The following is a 16,052-nucleotide window of genomic DNA, read 5'->3' on the forward strand; positions in this document are numbered from 1 at the left end:
CATCAATCAAAATAATTCCAATATATTATGTCAATTTTGTTCATTTACTAAAAAAACCTTCAAGAAAGCGTTGGGTTTCTAATCTGTAAATAATGAAAGAAATAGTTCATGTATTTTTAAAAGTATTTCATATTTTTTTCGTGATTGGATATAGGACATTTTCTAAATAATGGAATCACTTGTAGTTTATTAAGTTTTAAGTAGCTGAGAAATTTCATCCATTTTTCAACTGAAGAAAGATATTTCTGAATATGAACAATTTTCTCCGAGTAAGTTATCGACTTCTATTTTGTTACTGTTACAGATTTGGAAAACCGTTGAAAGTCTATGAGACTTTGGAGAAGAGCTTCCTCAACGATTTATAGTTTTGTTAGAAACTTTTTGGTTCGTTTTTCTTTGTTTATTGCATTTTGGAAAACACTATATCAAGGTGTGCTTGAACAATGCACCTAAAACTAATTTGCTAATGCGAACAATTTACCAGCTCTATTTCGCATCTTTTGCATGTTGAATATCTATCTCGTTATTGTAAGAAGACTTGAACTTGAATTTAGTATTAATACTATGTATTTAGTATTGAAGGGTTAGCATCATCCTTCACATTATTAGATAGTATTGAAGATTCAAATTATATTTACTGTAACTTGCGGTTGAATTGTATTCAATTCTACTTTGGCCTGAATTTAATAATCAATCTCGTAAGTTCTGAACGGGAATGGATCCAATTTGATTGAAGCATCCATTGTGCTCCCCGGTTTGCATTGAAATGAGCTGACGAATTCTGTTGAATGGCTCATCATTTGCATCACTCTGTAACAAATGAAAAGATTAGATAATAATTGTAATAAATGAACGATTACAATAAAATATATTTGTAAATTGTTTGTGTGTTGTTGATCACTGTACCCAAGAATCCAAACCATAAACAACAAACTGAACTATATTGAGGTCCATTTTATAATGGCAGTGGAGAAAGATTGGAGGACAACGTAGCCGATTTTCTGCCTTGCCTATAGAGGACTGGTGATACCGGTATATCTGATATTATATTAACTGCGCATTCTTGTTTAAAATAATCAAGTATATTATTTGTTCAAGACAAAATATAAATAAATAAATATAAATCTTTATTCTATGACAAGTACATTACAGAATAACAATAATCAAATATTGAATTCAACAATTGATTGATTAATTGTTATTCAATTGATTTTCAATTATTAGATATTAAACTTTCATAATTGAGATTAAATATTTTTTTAATTATATTTCTACATTTAAAAAAACGATCTGGCAACGTTTCAAAGCTTGAAGAAGATAACGCTGTCTGCTTTTTCGAATGATAGACAAGTATAGCAGCACCAATATTAATCAAATACTGTCATAACTTGGACCGCTATATTTATTTATTCATAAGAATAAATAAAAGTATAATAAAAATACAATTAAGGTAAAAACAAAAGGAATTCGCCCAAAATTTTTCTAAAACTTAAATTGGAATACACAGTCTAAAGGTTATGTAAATGATAACTTGATTCACACACTATCTTGAGTCCAAAAAAATGTATCTATTATAATTTTGAATTCAGATTAATTAATTTCAAAATACAAATCCAAACAAAAATCTTCCTTCACAAACACAAAAAAGATTAAAAATTTCACTAAATCCTCAAAATTATAGGCTACTCATGTTAAAATTATATACGTGGACCACACTATTAATGGCACTCACAAAAGAGATTTTATTATTATAATCACTATTAAATGACTGTTTTCTATACCGACCTGAGACTAGGCGGAAGAACTCCATCATAGCTTGACGACAAATATTTCTTTTCATATAAACTGGGAAACGAATCGAAGAAGGACATCTTGGAGCAAAATGTCTGCAAGCAAGTGAAGAAAGCTTACAAATAAATTTCAGTAAAAAACCTCACAACTTGCTAAGTGAACGACTAATCAAATACGAAATAACAAACGTTCACAAAATACATGGAAGTCACATCAATTACAATATTTTTATACACTTTTGTAATATCTATAATTTTATAGACTGTCCTAGTAACGCCTCAGTGAAAAGCCTGTGTATTGGAAAGGTCAGTTAATCGAAGTTGATCGTTTTGTCGCGGTAGGTTAATTGAGACTACTCTAATGGAAAGGTATCTAAAATATAATATACTTAGGCCCGGTTGCACAGCAGCCGGTTAAATTTTAACCGTGATTAATTTCACAAGAACCAATCAGAGAAGTCCTTTTTGATAAGACGGCTTCTCTGATTGGTTCTCGCAGAATTAATCACGGTTAAAATTTAACCGACTGTTGTGCAACCGGTACTTAATATGCTTAATATTTTAGCCACAAGACTTATTGCTTGGGACAAATCAATAATTTATTCATCAATACAATCACATATCAATATACAGGGTGTATCAGAAGTGTCGAACATATTTCAGGGTATTGTTCCTGAATGATAGGAGACTACAAATGTCGTATTTGAAGTGTCCAAAACTCAGCGGTTATCCTTATAGCTGCCATTTTGTTTTTTCACTTAAGAATTTTTGTGTCAAGAACAAAATGTTGTATTGATCTGAAATTTGGCATGAATATTTATGCTATGAAGACTCAACTTTAAAAAATAAAATAAAAAAAAATTCGATGTAAATTTTCAAAATGGCGGCCATTTTAAATTTTTGATGGCAAATTTCACGAAAACCGTTCACTTCACAGAAAATTTACAAGAGACAAAAAAAGTTAGCAAATTTTTACAAGATTTCAAGGATACCTTATTTATCAAGATTTATCAGAGAAATCAATTCTTTTCGTACTGCATGCATGACCACTTTTCACCATTCGAACATCAATATTAAATTTTTTATTCTAACTGTATTTAACATGAAGCTTTGAAACTCGTTATGGCTCCATACGGCCATCCAGATAATTTTACAACGCTTTTCAGATGATCTTGTTTGTTCATGGTCATGCATGCAGTACGAGAAGAATTAATTTCTCTGTTATTCTCCGACCAATTTTAATAAATAAGGTATCCTTGATAAAATTTGCTAACTTTTGTCACTTGTAAATTTTCTGTGAAGTGAACGGTTTTCGTGTAATTTGCCATCAAAAATTTAAAATGGCCGCCATTTTGAAAATTTACATCGAATTTTTTTTATATTATTTTTTAAAGTTGAGTCTTCATAGCATAAATATTCATGCCAAATTTCAGATCAATACTACATTTCGTTCTTGAGATAAAAATTCTTGAATGAAAAAAAAACAAAATGGCAGCTATAAAGATAACCGCTGAGTTTTGTCACTTCAAATACGACATTTTTAGTCTCCTATCATCCAGGAGCAATACCTTAAAATGTTCGACACTACTGAAACACCCTGAATATGACTGGGCAAGAGAAACGGCCTAGCCCAAATTTGATAGTAAAATTTCCGAAGATCGGTTATATTTTCACTGCTAAGAATTTGAGTCCAATAATATGTCCGAAATGAAGAAACTATAAATTTCGAAGGATGAAGCACTGAATTGATGATTTAATAAAAACTATGAAATTCACAATTTACCTGAGCAACAGCTACGAAGAAGACCTGCTGATAAGTCATATCACCCCATAGGAGAGTTGTATGTTCAGTTGCATTCAAATTCTTGAGAGACTCCAGAGCTAGGAAAGTTGCACTGACATCCGTCGTTCTTTCCATTATCGACAGACTTCCTTGCTGTGAAAAGCAATAAAAATTAGTATTGTTAATACAGGTACAAAATCATAATACACATATAATATTAAAGAGATTTCTAATACTTGATACATTTATTTCTAATTATGATACCTCACTATAATAATGCGTTGGAGTGATCATAATTATACAGTGTCCCACGAAGATGCTACATGGAATTTGAAACGAAAATGTTTTGTAGAATTTTCTTATATTGGCCTTAGTTTTCGAGATATATCGATCTTTCAACATTTTTGAGAAATGTCAATAACTAGAAAACTATGAGTCAAAATCGAATTTTAAGGATATGGTTAGAAAGAGGAAGAAATTTCCAATAAGATTCGTATAATTTGTTACTTTGTTTGACGTTTTTGAACTTTTTATGAGCCTTCAAATTGTTCGAGATTTGGTTTTAAACTCGACGAATGTACTTTTTTCAACCTTGAGCTCTCATAATTTTTTTTTCATAGTTATTTAATCTCAGCTGTTTTCCATGCATGAAATCAAGCCGGTAAACAGCTGTTTGCAGAACAAATAAACATATGATTCTCATTACAGCATACTCTACTGTAATGAAACCACATGTTTTCTTTACAGTCGAGTATGTTTCCTAGTTCCAAAATAGGAACAGCAGAGCTGCTACAAAAAACACCTTCAGCGCTTTCAAAAAAAAGCGCTCCTTTTGTCAAGTTCCAAAAAATTCCTGATCCGGAATTTGTAAACTAGGCTATGTTTATAGAATGCATGTAGTAACTTCAGCACAAGCAGGTAATGTTTTCTATTTCTCAATTATTCTTCTTTAGATAGTGTACGTGAATGTCTTTTCCAGTGCTCGAATAAAATTCTAGTCTCGGCTAACCCCTCGACTAGAAACATCATTCTTGCCTGCAAAAAGCTCCTTCCCATCCTTGTAACGTAAGATACTATAACAGGGACATTCTGTTTATCATAATACATTTTCAGATGCAAACTGGTTCAATGGGAAAAAACAAGAATAACTTATTTATTTATCTATTTTACTTCCTCACACATGAATCTATTCTTTGTAAAAAGACACAAATAACATCAAACAACTTACTGGTGTAAATGTGTAAGTTATGCCATCCTCTGTATAAGATGTTTCAAAGCCGAACGAATTAGCCGTTATCAAATTGAAACTATAAGTGTCGCTCGCTTTGCCTTTCAGCATTCCTCTGCACTCAACTTGCGCCGTGAACTTTTGCTCGACATCAAACTGGCATCCTGTAAAATAATAAAGAACTATAGAAAAGTTAAAATTAAAAATAGTTATACAATTATTATCATTATAAAGGGAAAATTAGAACTATGCCATTTGTAGTAATATTTTAGTATGTAACTTAACAAATTATTATTAAAATAATATACTCAGTATTTACGAGAAATTTATAACTACAGTATTTCATCTATATTTTTGTATGTAATACGAAAGTAACTTACATGACTTGTTGCGAATCAGGTCGCATATTATAAGTTGAAAATTTTAGTAGTTGATATCTTGCGACAAGCATGACTGCATGATCCAAGTAAGCATATTCTGTGAAATCTGTCATTAAGTAAGCTGGGTGTATCTTGTGCAGTACCTTGAGAAGAAATAATGCCAATTTGATTAATTCCCAATTCGAGAAAATAAATTATATTTTCATAGAGATAAGATAGATTCTATCCTTTCGCTATATGATATTATGTTCCGATAAAGCTGAATAGAATTAAGAGAACAATCAGTCTACAGTATTGAGCATCAAGCCAGTGAAAATAAACGAAAAAATATTTTTAAATGTTAATTTACTACATCTATTTTATCTGCATTCAGCATAATGTAGAGGCGATATAGCCTAATTGCTTTTTCATGAATTGAAAATATTTTGATAGTATTGGTAGAACAGAATAGAACGAATGCTTTATTATTCCGGTTAACACAATACAATATAAATACAAACACACATTCACGGCTTGATTAGACAGACTAGAAATGTTTTTATAGTTTTAGCCTTTATATTATTACACAGGCAATAATACATTTCATTTCTAAATTGATGATCAAAATCTAGTTATGATATTACATCATCACTTGCAGTTTCCAATTGTGACGGTAGTGAAACAGTGAAAGATTCAACTTTCCGCACCAAATTATGACGAGATTCCTCATCAACAAGTATCGCATTGGATTTATTGTTCAATTCTCTTAGCATATTCTCTTTAATTAGGTGAAATGAGTCCATTGCCTGAAATAAATATAACAAAATAAATCAGGTACATTTTATGGTGTCCAATATAGTTTGATGAGTTGATAAAAATAAAATAAAAAATATACTGTAGACTTTAATAATGTTTAATTAAAATATTTGAAAAGAACTGAAACAAATAATAATAGTTGACAAATAAAGTAGTTCTGACTAGTAAAACTAATTATGAAAGTAGCAAAACTAATTACAGAACAAAAAGAAATAATAATTTCTCGAAAAAATCCTAAAATAGAAATAATATTGATTTTCTGCTGGAGTATTACTAATATCTCCATGATACGTTCATAGGAATAAGAATTCTTAGCATCTGCATACTGTACTAGCATCAAGTTGACAAAACATAGAAAGACTCACCGATTTACGCGCTTTCTGCAAGTCCATTTTATCAAGAGATGTCACGTAAAGATTCGACACTACATCAGGCAGAAGTCGTGAGGACAATTGCAAACAGTACTCTTCCCGATTACAATCGTTTTTCACTTTGTAAAAGTACTCGAAGATGTTGTGAGCGAAATTGGCCAGCAAGAAATTTTTAATCTTCCTGAAAAAATAATAATTGAAATGAGATTGAAAAAATCAGGTATTTGAATTTTTCTTCCAGAGAGATCGAACAATTTTATAAATTTCGATTATTAGTGGCGTTGATAACAAGTTTTTAATATCCAATGTCATCTTTTGTACTACATTCATCACTGTGTCTAAACAAAGATTTTACATACAGTTGGATAACCAAATATTCAGTTATCATTGTTCTAGATTTAGAAGGAACATTTCTCATAGTTTCACAAAAGGTTATAATTTTGAAACTATTCATAAAATTCATTCTATTTTTATGGTATATTGATTTTATCCTCACCAGAGTTCACTTTCTATCATTATTGTTCCTCCGATTTTCTCGAAATATTTCTTGCCGTAGACATGTATCTCTGTATTGGAATCAATTGTTGAATTCACAAGCGCATTGAACAGCTCTACCCAATCAACCTGTGAAGCAGTATCAAGATTGAATTGATTAGGAAAGAAATCACATAATTCTTACCTGCCATTTTCAATAAGTACCTACAAATTGTCTTCTATGGAATATGCTATCTTGTCTATATGATATTATTGATAATGCGTTCATAATCAGTGAGAAAATAACGCACTTAGTACGGAATAGGTATATGTGTTTCGAAATAAATAAATACATAAATGAATAGAGGAATTATAATTAATTTTGATGCCGTAATATCTGTTCATACCAACCAGTAAAAGAGACCTCATTATGAAATTTTACTGAATTCATACCAAAATACGTTGCTTGATACCAATTATCCTGTTTTTTCAACCAATTGTTATTATTTAATACGACTTGAACGTATTATTATATCAGGTAATCTTGTAGGTAGGCTCATCTTGTTTCAGATCTGTTATTTTTCTGCTAACCAGATATAGCTACGACGATTCATTTCTTCCTCGCATCATTTGAGTCTCGATTCAGATTTCAAACTTAATTATCAGCTAATGTGAACTCTGGAAAATAACATACCGATCCTTTGAATATATCTTTGAGCGCTCCAACAGTCAACACTTCATTATTGAAGGAAGTTTTATCTTTTTCCAGTGTCATGAAGTCTGGGGCACTCTAAAAAATAATATTAAACATTACGGTAATGACATTTTTGAATGTTTGTCTTTTCCATTTTTCTAGTTTAATTCAACATATTATATCAGGCATTATCAAAATTATATCAAACACTTTTTCATCAATCATTTTGATCATTTAAATGCTAAATTGATCACTTATTGATTATAACACGAATAAATACTTCGACTGCATAGCAAATTTATGAACTCATAAAGAATTGAATGAAGACTTTCACCTTTCATAAATTTACCTCGAATATTTCAGTGATTATGTTCTCGATATCTTCAATAATACTTTCCACATCTGTCGAATTGTCAATCAGCTCAAATTCTTCCATGGCTTCATGAATGGCGCTTATATAAGAAGTATGATTTTTCTGGAAAAATAATAATCATACAACAATGGCATGAGCCAAAACTAATGAGTAATAGTACAGAAAATTCACAAAACTTTTTTTTATTAATAACTTTACAAAAAGATTAAAATCAAATTTTGATAGTTCAATATGGATTTCCAAGCATGTATTAGTGAATTTAGTGAGTGAAGAAAAAGTAAGAAAGTTTTTATTGCATGGTGTAGTTTGTATTTGGTAAGGATTTTTGAATGATAATTTAATGCTTTTTTCGTTGCAATGTTCAGGCCTATACAAGTAGGTAGGCCAACCTACTTAGATTTTCTTTCTAAAACAAGCTCTTATAATTACATTATTATTAAACATAATAGTGGTCCTACAGTAGTACTTTAATAACTCTACAATCTGGAGTATTAATCTATTTAGAAAGATCCTAGTCAATAGAGAACTAAATCAGCATCTAACACCTTACAGGAGCCTGAAATGATTATTCCAGACCAATATTTATTTATTTATTATTATTATTTATTTATTTATTTATTTATTTATTCATTCATTCATTCATCATTCATTCATTCATTCATTCATTCATTCATCATTCATCATTCATTCATTCATTCATTCATTCATTCATTCATTCATTATTCATTCATTCATTCATTCATTCATCATTCATCATTCATTCATTCATCATTCATTCATTCATCATCATTCATTCATTCATTATTCATTCATTCATTCATTCATTTATTCATCCATTCATTCATTCATTCATTCATTTATTCATTTATTTTATTTATTTATTATTTATTTATTTATTTATTATTTATTTATTTATTTATTTATTTATTATTTATTTATTTATTTATTTATTTATTATTTATTTATTTATTTATTTATTTATTTATTTATTTATTTATTTATTTATTTATTTATTATTATTTATTATTTATTTATTATTTATTTATTTATTTATTATTATTTATTTATTTATTATTTATTTATTATTTATTTATTTATTATTTATTTATTATTTATTTATTTATTTATTTATTTATTATTTATTATTATTATTTATTATTATTTATTATTTATTTATTTATTATTTATTATTATTTATTATTATTTATTTATTTATTCATTACAGAACAAAGAAGACTACAGTCATTAAGCCCAAAACAGTTTTCACTACAATTTACAATCGTATTTAGCAAGTTACTAAAAAATAAGAAATACAGTACATGCAATTTACAAAAACATAAGAAAAATATTAGGAGAACAGAAGTAATTGAAAGTAATCTAAGTATAAGTAATAAATACAGAATGAGGATAATTAGTTATAAAAAGAATACAATTGAGCATAGAAACAGGTTATGGGGAAACAAGTTCCACTGTGGAAAGAAAATTGATGAAAACAGAGGAAAAGAAAAAAAGCGTTAATAACAAAAATATTCAAGTATAATAGTTGAGGAGTTTAATCTGTAGGTTTGATTTACTCTATAAAACTAATGGAAACTAAGAAGTCTGGACATCATATTAACCTATTCTCCCACTGAATTCAATGAGGGATAGCCTCAACGATGCGCCTTCTAACCTCACTAATAGGGCCATGCACATCAACACCTTCACAAACGCTATTGAATAGCCTCAGAACTCCATTAAGTGGAGAGCAGATGTTATGAAGGGTCCTTGACCTTGGTACATGAAAGGTCCTAACTCTTCTGACATTGAACGTGGGTACCTGGAAACCAATCCTAGAGAGGAGAGCGGGTGAATTAATGTAATTTTTCAAAAGTGACACCACAAACATCAATGAAAACCTATCACGTCTAGCCCTCAAAGAGTCCATATTGAAAAGGGATCTCAAACGTCCAGAAGGAAAACCCAAGGGACAGGCTCTTCTAAATCGCATATAAAATAGGAAGCAAAGAAGTTTATTCTGTACTTGTTGGACTCTTAATGTATCCTGACGAGTAGAGGGACTCCAGACAATAGATCCGTACTCAAGGACACTTCTGACTAGCGACTGATACAGAGTTACAACAGTCTCAATATTATTGAAGCCAGTAGAGTTTCTCAGAACAAATCCCAATAGCCTATTCGCTCTGCCAATGATTTGATAAACATGTGCTGAAAAGGACAGCAATGTACTACTGAATACAATACCAAGATCCTTACACACTGTGACCCTCTCCAAGCAGACAACATTGATTGAGTAGGGAACGAGTTGGATTAACCTTTCTGGAGAAAGTCATACATTTACATTTATTTACATTAACATCAAGTTTAATTACATGGCACCACAATGCAACTCTGTTAACATCAGCCTGCAAGGAATGGCAATCATCCAACCCTCTCACCTCTTTGTAGATCTTCATATCGTCAGCGAATATCAAGCACTTGGAGTTGGGCATCTGAAGTGGTAACTCATTTATTAATAACAAAAACAAAAGGGGGCCCTGATTGTCCCCCAACCTGGGGGACACCAGATGTACTGAAATAAGCATGAGAAACCTTTCCTTGAACAGTTACAATTTTTTTTCTTTGAAACAGGTAACTTCTGAATAAATCAACCAAAGCACTACTAAAGCCCAGCTGTGACAGCCTCTTCAACAATAAACGAATGATTAACACGGTCAAAGGCTTTACTAAAATCTCCACCGGCATCAAGTACATTGGAGGCAGATACTGTAAATTCCAATAAATTTGTTATGACTGATCTTTCAAGAAGAAAACCATGCTGATTTTCAGACAGTATAGGACGTGAATACCACAGAATCTCATCATAAAGAGCCCTCTCATAAACCTTAGCAAAGACAGACAATATACTGATTGGTCAATAGTTCATGATGTCATCTCTCCTGCCAGACTTGAAGATTGGGATTATCTTTGAGACCTTCCATCTGCTTGGAAAGACTCCATTTCTTAGTGACAGGTCAAATAAATATTTCAACGTCCTAATTAGTAGCTCACCACAACCCTTAACAATGAAGGCAGGAATACAATCAGGCCCAGGAGCTACTCTAGGCTTTAATCTTTTAATTGCAGATTGAATACTTTCCTCTGATAATGATGCAACTTCCAGATTAACATTGGTTGTATCATGCAAAAACTCAATACCATCACCCTCCTCAAAGCAAGCAGTGACTGGTGAGAAAACAGATCCGAAATAATTGGCGAACCCTGAAGGAATTTCATCTCCAACGAAATTTTTGTCATGCAGAGTCATTTTCTCACAAAATCCATTGGACTTGCGCTTCTCATTAACAAACTTCCAAATATTCTTGGAATTGGAACCGAGGTCAGACTCAACTTTCAGCAAATAATTCTGATAGGCAACTGGAATCAAAGACTTCAGTTCTCTTCTCAGCCTCGCAAATTCCTCTTTGTAACCAACTGAAGATTGCTGTTTACGTGCACCTTTGTTCTTCCTCTTAACCATGTCAATTATTTGGCGAGTGAACCAAGGCGGATACTTGGACCTCTCACTTGAGATGCTTTTACGAGGGATCGTGGCATTAAAACACTCATAAATGATACTGTAGAATCAGTCAACGGCCGCTTCAACATCTTTAATTATTCTGAACAAATCACTCCAGTCATAATCTCTGAGCAAATTATACAGTGCAAAATCATCCACTTTACGGAAATCATAGACAGGAGGAGCATTAATGGGCGATCGCAGTTTCACAGAAATTCCAGTCATCAAACTTATATTCAGGGTTGAATGATGCTCAATATCCTCTGGTACCAGTGCATTAGAATCATGCTCAACGTTTATAATGGGTAAACCACAGAAAACCAAATCTAGAGTGCGTAGGTTAGAGTTCTTCATTCCATTGATTGACTTCAAATCAAAGAGATTTAGAAAATGACCTAACATTTTAGCTGCTATCGAACCATTAAAAAGATCATAATTACAATCTGTTACTTCAGGCAAGTCTCCAGCAATAAGCAGTCGATTTCCAATCAAGTGGACGTATCCTTCAATACAGTCAAAGTACTTTCCATAGCTCTCAGAATTGGCTCGAGTTGAGGAAAACAACATTAACATATATAGGACCATCCCTATCAAATATTTCAATCATCAAGCTCTCAAAACTTCAACAATCGAAAGATGAGTTGATGTTGATACACTCTTCAGAACTGATTTGATTACGAACTGCTATCAGAACTCACCCTCCCCGACATGAGTCACTTCCGGGGCGATCCCGGCGATAGACGACATATCTTTCATCAAAAATCTCATTATTAGAAAAAACAGAATTCAGCCACGTTTCAGTAGGCTTAAACAAGATCAAGTCATACTCAGAAGCAAGTAAAGATTGCAATAACACATGAGTTTTGGTCCTTAAACCTCTCACATTTTGATAATAGACGCTCAATTCCCTTGAAGCCACCGAAACTAATAATCAACTACAGCCCACCCCTGAATACAAGCAAATGTGGATGAGAAGATGATCTACAATAGAAAAATAGAAACTTAGAATTAATTAATTAATTAATCAAAGATCAATCACGAATGCTCTCAATATAAAAGCAATCTAATTTGATTAATATCAATATCATATCATTCTAATTTTAAAACTCACCTTACATTCATTATAATTGTGATAGGAGTCTTTCAAATTGATTGATTGAGAATTTCTAATATTAGATGGTGTGCTCTCTTCAATGCATCTTCTTTCTTTCTCATTATAGACATCAAACAATGAGATACCGTCTTGCAGTGGCGGGCTCAGAGTTAATGCAAGGCGACTTGGATTGCCTTTGTCAATTTCCAGAGAAACGTCAAAAAGCGGTAAACTGTAAATTTGGAACTAAAATAATTAATTTGAAAGCAGTTAATAGAATATGAAATGAAAATATAATTATAGCATTATACAGTTAGGAACTAAGAAGAGGAAAAGTAATATTATATAAGCGTATACAGGATATCTATTTTTTTATATAAAAATTAATATCTGAATATTTTATCTAATATCCTGAAATTCAATGAAGATTCATTGATGAAAGGAAATTCTTTCTTGGTGTTTTTTTAAAGAAAAAGTCTGTTGATGAATTTTAAGGACGTTACCTAGCTTCCAAAACAAGTTTAGAAGCAGAAGCTCCAAACTCAGAAGCTCATCTCTTACTAATAATTAGAATGTAGATCTAAAAAGTTTATTTTCTCAGAAGTTTTGAAACTTTAGTTTAAACTATTGTTTAATAAAATGGCAATTTCATCTATATCAATATTTTCTAAAAAAAATTTCATTGAAAAATAAGTCTCACCTATTCATTTGAATCAAGAAGATTATAACATCCGTGAGATTTTCAACAACGTGGAAATCATTACTTATCCTACCAATGGAGGTAATAAGTTTTCTACCTGAAACAATGGTTTTTCAAATAGGTACTTGGTTTGACAAAAAATATTATGTATTTTTCAATCAATTTATTGATTTTGTAGTTCAGTTTACGCACTGTGTGTTACAGTTATTATTCTATATTATCTTTGAACTTTCCTTACTTTCAAAACAAAATTTTTGATGCATTTTTGAATAAAAATAATTCGTAAAGAAATTTATTCTTCCTCATAGAATAATCCCAGGCTTTTCATTTCATTTATCTGTTGAGCTATTGTTTGATAGCGTAGAAGATTGAAATAATTTCCATTCAAGATGCTAGCTTGTTTTTTCCAATTCTGCTTCCACAGAAACAGTTGCAGAATATATTCATCGGATTTAATGAGATTCACTTATAAATGTCAGCAAAGATTGAGTTAGAAGCTTTGATGATATCTATAGGGAATACTGACAGTATAAGTGAATCTCATTTATAGAGTAATTGAAAATATAACAACAGGCTATTCTATTAACATCCACCTATATCTATATTATGTAGTATTAACATCAACATCTATAAATAGTGATGAATATTACAAAAGTTGTAGTCACAAGCGAATCCAATTAAAAATATTTTTATAAAAACGAAAATACAAAAACTCATTATTCAAAACCCAATAAATCTATGATGTTTTACCTGCATATTTTTTCAGTTTATTGTCTGTCTTAGCTTGATCCATACAACTTTTGAAGAAACTTTTCAAGTCCATTTCAATTTGCGGTCTTGAATCATCAATTTTGCCAATTTCTCCTAAGATCGAAAGTTATAATAATTTACATATGTGTATCATCAGCCATTCATTGCCATAATATTATAATATACTATAATTTATTACAGAAATATTGAAAAATGGTACAACATTTAAATTTTATGATTATGTATTTTTATCATTGTTAAATGAAAAAAATATTAATGCATTTGATGAACCCTAAATTCTAAATACTACATTAGAATAGAAGTGAACAGTTGATCAGCCAGAAATGATCCATGTCTATAAAGTGCAAAGAGGTAACAATAAATTCAATATTTCAGTCAATATGATAACAAACTATTTCAAATGATATGTATCTATGAACACGGATTTCGCCTTTAGTCAATCGCCTAGGTACAATCTATGGTGTAGTCAGTAGTGTATGTTATTCTTATGTATAGATCCATATAGGCCTATACTAAGTACTGGTTCAATATATGTGCTTCAGCATACCTTCTGAATACTGATGCTCAGTCATCAAAATTGAAAGATTAAATAAAATATATGCTATCTATATTTAGGGGAGCACTGTACTGTCATATTTCAGTCTGCACTGTGAAATTTCTCATTTATCACTGTGAATATACTTTTCTGTATAATGATCATTATCATTCAGTGATAGTCTACAATTATTCTATGATACTGGTTAGCAAAAAATATTACCTAAACTTTGAATTGTAGTGAAAAAAGGATGACATGGAAATTATGAAGTTGATAATTTTATATCAGCAATACAACCCTATATATTGGGTTCCATTGAGATCTGCTGGGCATTTGAAACATTTTTTTTATTCTGTGAAACTTGGCAAACTAAGCTCTTAAAATTAGGTGATATAATAATATATTTCTCTTTGAGAATAACATAATCTTTATAAGTGAGTTACAAATGATTATGTAGAAATGATTTCTTACTTTTAATAGTATCCCAAACGAATGCGAGTTCATCTCCATGTTCCATTGCCCTCATATTGCCACATGCATAATCATAGAAATCCTGGCATTTGTCCGCCATAAAATTCATCTTATACAGAATACTGCTTGCTTCTTTCTTGCAATATTTCGAGCTACACTTTTTCAAATCTGCCGGACAAATTAAATTCTTGAGAAACACTGATTGTTTTGGCAATTCCAATTTATTGAAACTGTTAGTAATACACTGGAATTTTCTAAATAAATAAATGCCTTTATTGATCACAAATGAACAAAAAATTCGTTTGTCAAATATAAAATTTTTGGCATTAACCTCATGGATCCGTCCGGGGAAGTGGAATTGACTAATTCTATTAGTGGTTCTCAATAATGAAAAAGTTCCACAGACTATTCAATTAATGCTCAGCTTTATGCAGTTTATCATAACTGACTTGATATTGCATATTTCCATTTGTAATAAATTTCTTCTTCTATATTTCAAAGTTTCATTATTTTTTATAATTTCCTAATATCAACCCATCAAATTTTAACAAAATTAGAAAATTATACAATTTAAATTGATGATTAAGGAATAGATTATACTACATAGGTTACCTTTTGGATTAGATTCGGTGCAGTCGTCTGTTTCTGTTGATTCTTCAATATCAATTCTATCTCCTCCCATTGTTACATCAGGGATTGGGATCGACGTTTCTATGGAAGAAAAAGAAGAACAGTACTGCACTTTCAATACTCCACAGTATTCCGTCCAGATTATAATTAAAAACATGAGCTGAACATTGTTGTAAGCTATCATTATTGTTATCTTTGCAGAGGAAGAGTCCAACTTGAACCATAGGCTGAGCGTGAATAACAATAAGGCTAGGCACACACTACCAGTTAGTCAAGACATAATCAGACACAATACTTCACATAGTTGCTTATGACGCAACACAAATCTGATTAGTCATTGCAATTAGACATGTCTTCATAAGCAGCTGTGTGAAGTATTGTGTCTGATCATGTCTTGTCTTGTGT

The 16,052-nt window shown here is 30.9% G+C and overlaps 2 protein-coding genes across 3 annotated transcripts in view; one reads left to right on the top strand and one right to left on the bottom strand.

Moving 5' to 3' along the window:
• Window positions 1-413, top strand: part of LOC111043662 (uncharacterized protein C05D11.1) — a 40,377-nt gene extending 39,964 nt beyond the window's left edge. Inside the window, exon 17 of the mRNA XM_039422736.1 lies at window positions 305-413. Within this exon, the coding sequence (XP_039278670.1) occupies window positions 305-365 (61 nt within the window). The 3' untranslated portion in view covers window positions 366-413. The remainder of the gene's footprint in view (window positions 1-304) is intronic.
• Window positions 304-15,928, bottom strand: LOC111043644 (endothelin-converting enzyme 1-like). Of its 2 annotated transcripts, XM_039423262.1 has the most exons (14): window positions 15,630-15,925; window positions 15,018-15,185; window positions 13,991-14,104; window positions 13,241-13,337; window positions 12,559-12,772; window positions 7,865-7,990; window positions 7,516-7,611; window positions 6,844-6,971; window positions 6,342-6,528; window positions 5,805-5,966; window positions 4,802-5,324; window positions 3,574-3,726; window positions 1,786-1,886; window positions 304-810 (listed from the first exon to the last, which is right to left on the bottom strand). In XM_039423262.1, the coding sequence occupies exons 1-11, from the start codon at window positions 15,829-15,831 to the stop codon at window positions 5,178-5,180; spliced, it is 1,641 nt and encodes a 546-aa protein (XP_039279196.1). In that variant the 5' UTR covers window positions 15,832-15,925; the 3' UTR covers window positions 304-810; window positions 1,786-1,886; window positions 3,574-3,726; window positions 4,802-5,177. The 2 variants fall into 2 exon arrangements, with proteins under 2 accessions (XP_039279196.1, XP_039279197.1); XM_039423263.1 differs by lacking the exons at window positions 304-810; window positions 1,786-1,886; window positions 3,574-3,726 and having other exon boundaries at window positions 5,132-5,324; window positions 5,868-5,966; window positions 15,630-15,928.
• Window positions 15,929-16,052: the final 124 nt, after the last annotated feature.

The sequence above is a fragment of the Nilaparvata lugens genome, chromosome 3 (assembly GCF_014356525.2).
Source record: "Nilaparvata lugens isolate BPH chromosome 3, ASM1435652v1, whole genome shotgun sequence".
Taxonomy (NCBI): Eukaryota; Metazoa; Arthropoda; class Insecta; order Hemiptera; family Delphacidae; genus Nilaparvata; species Nilaparvata lugens.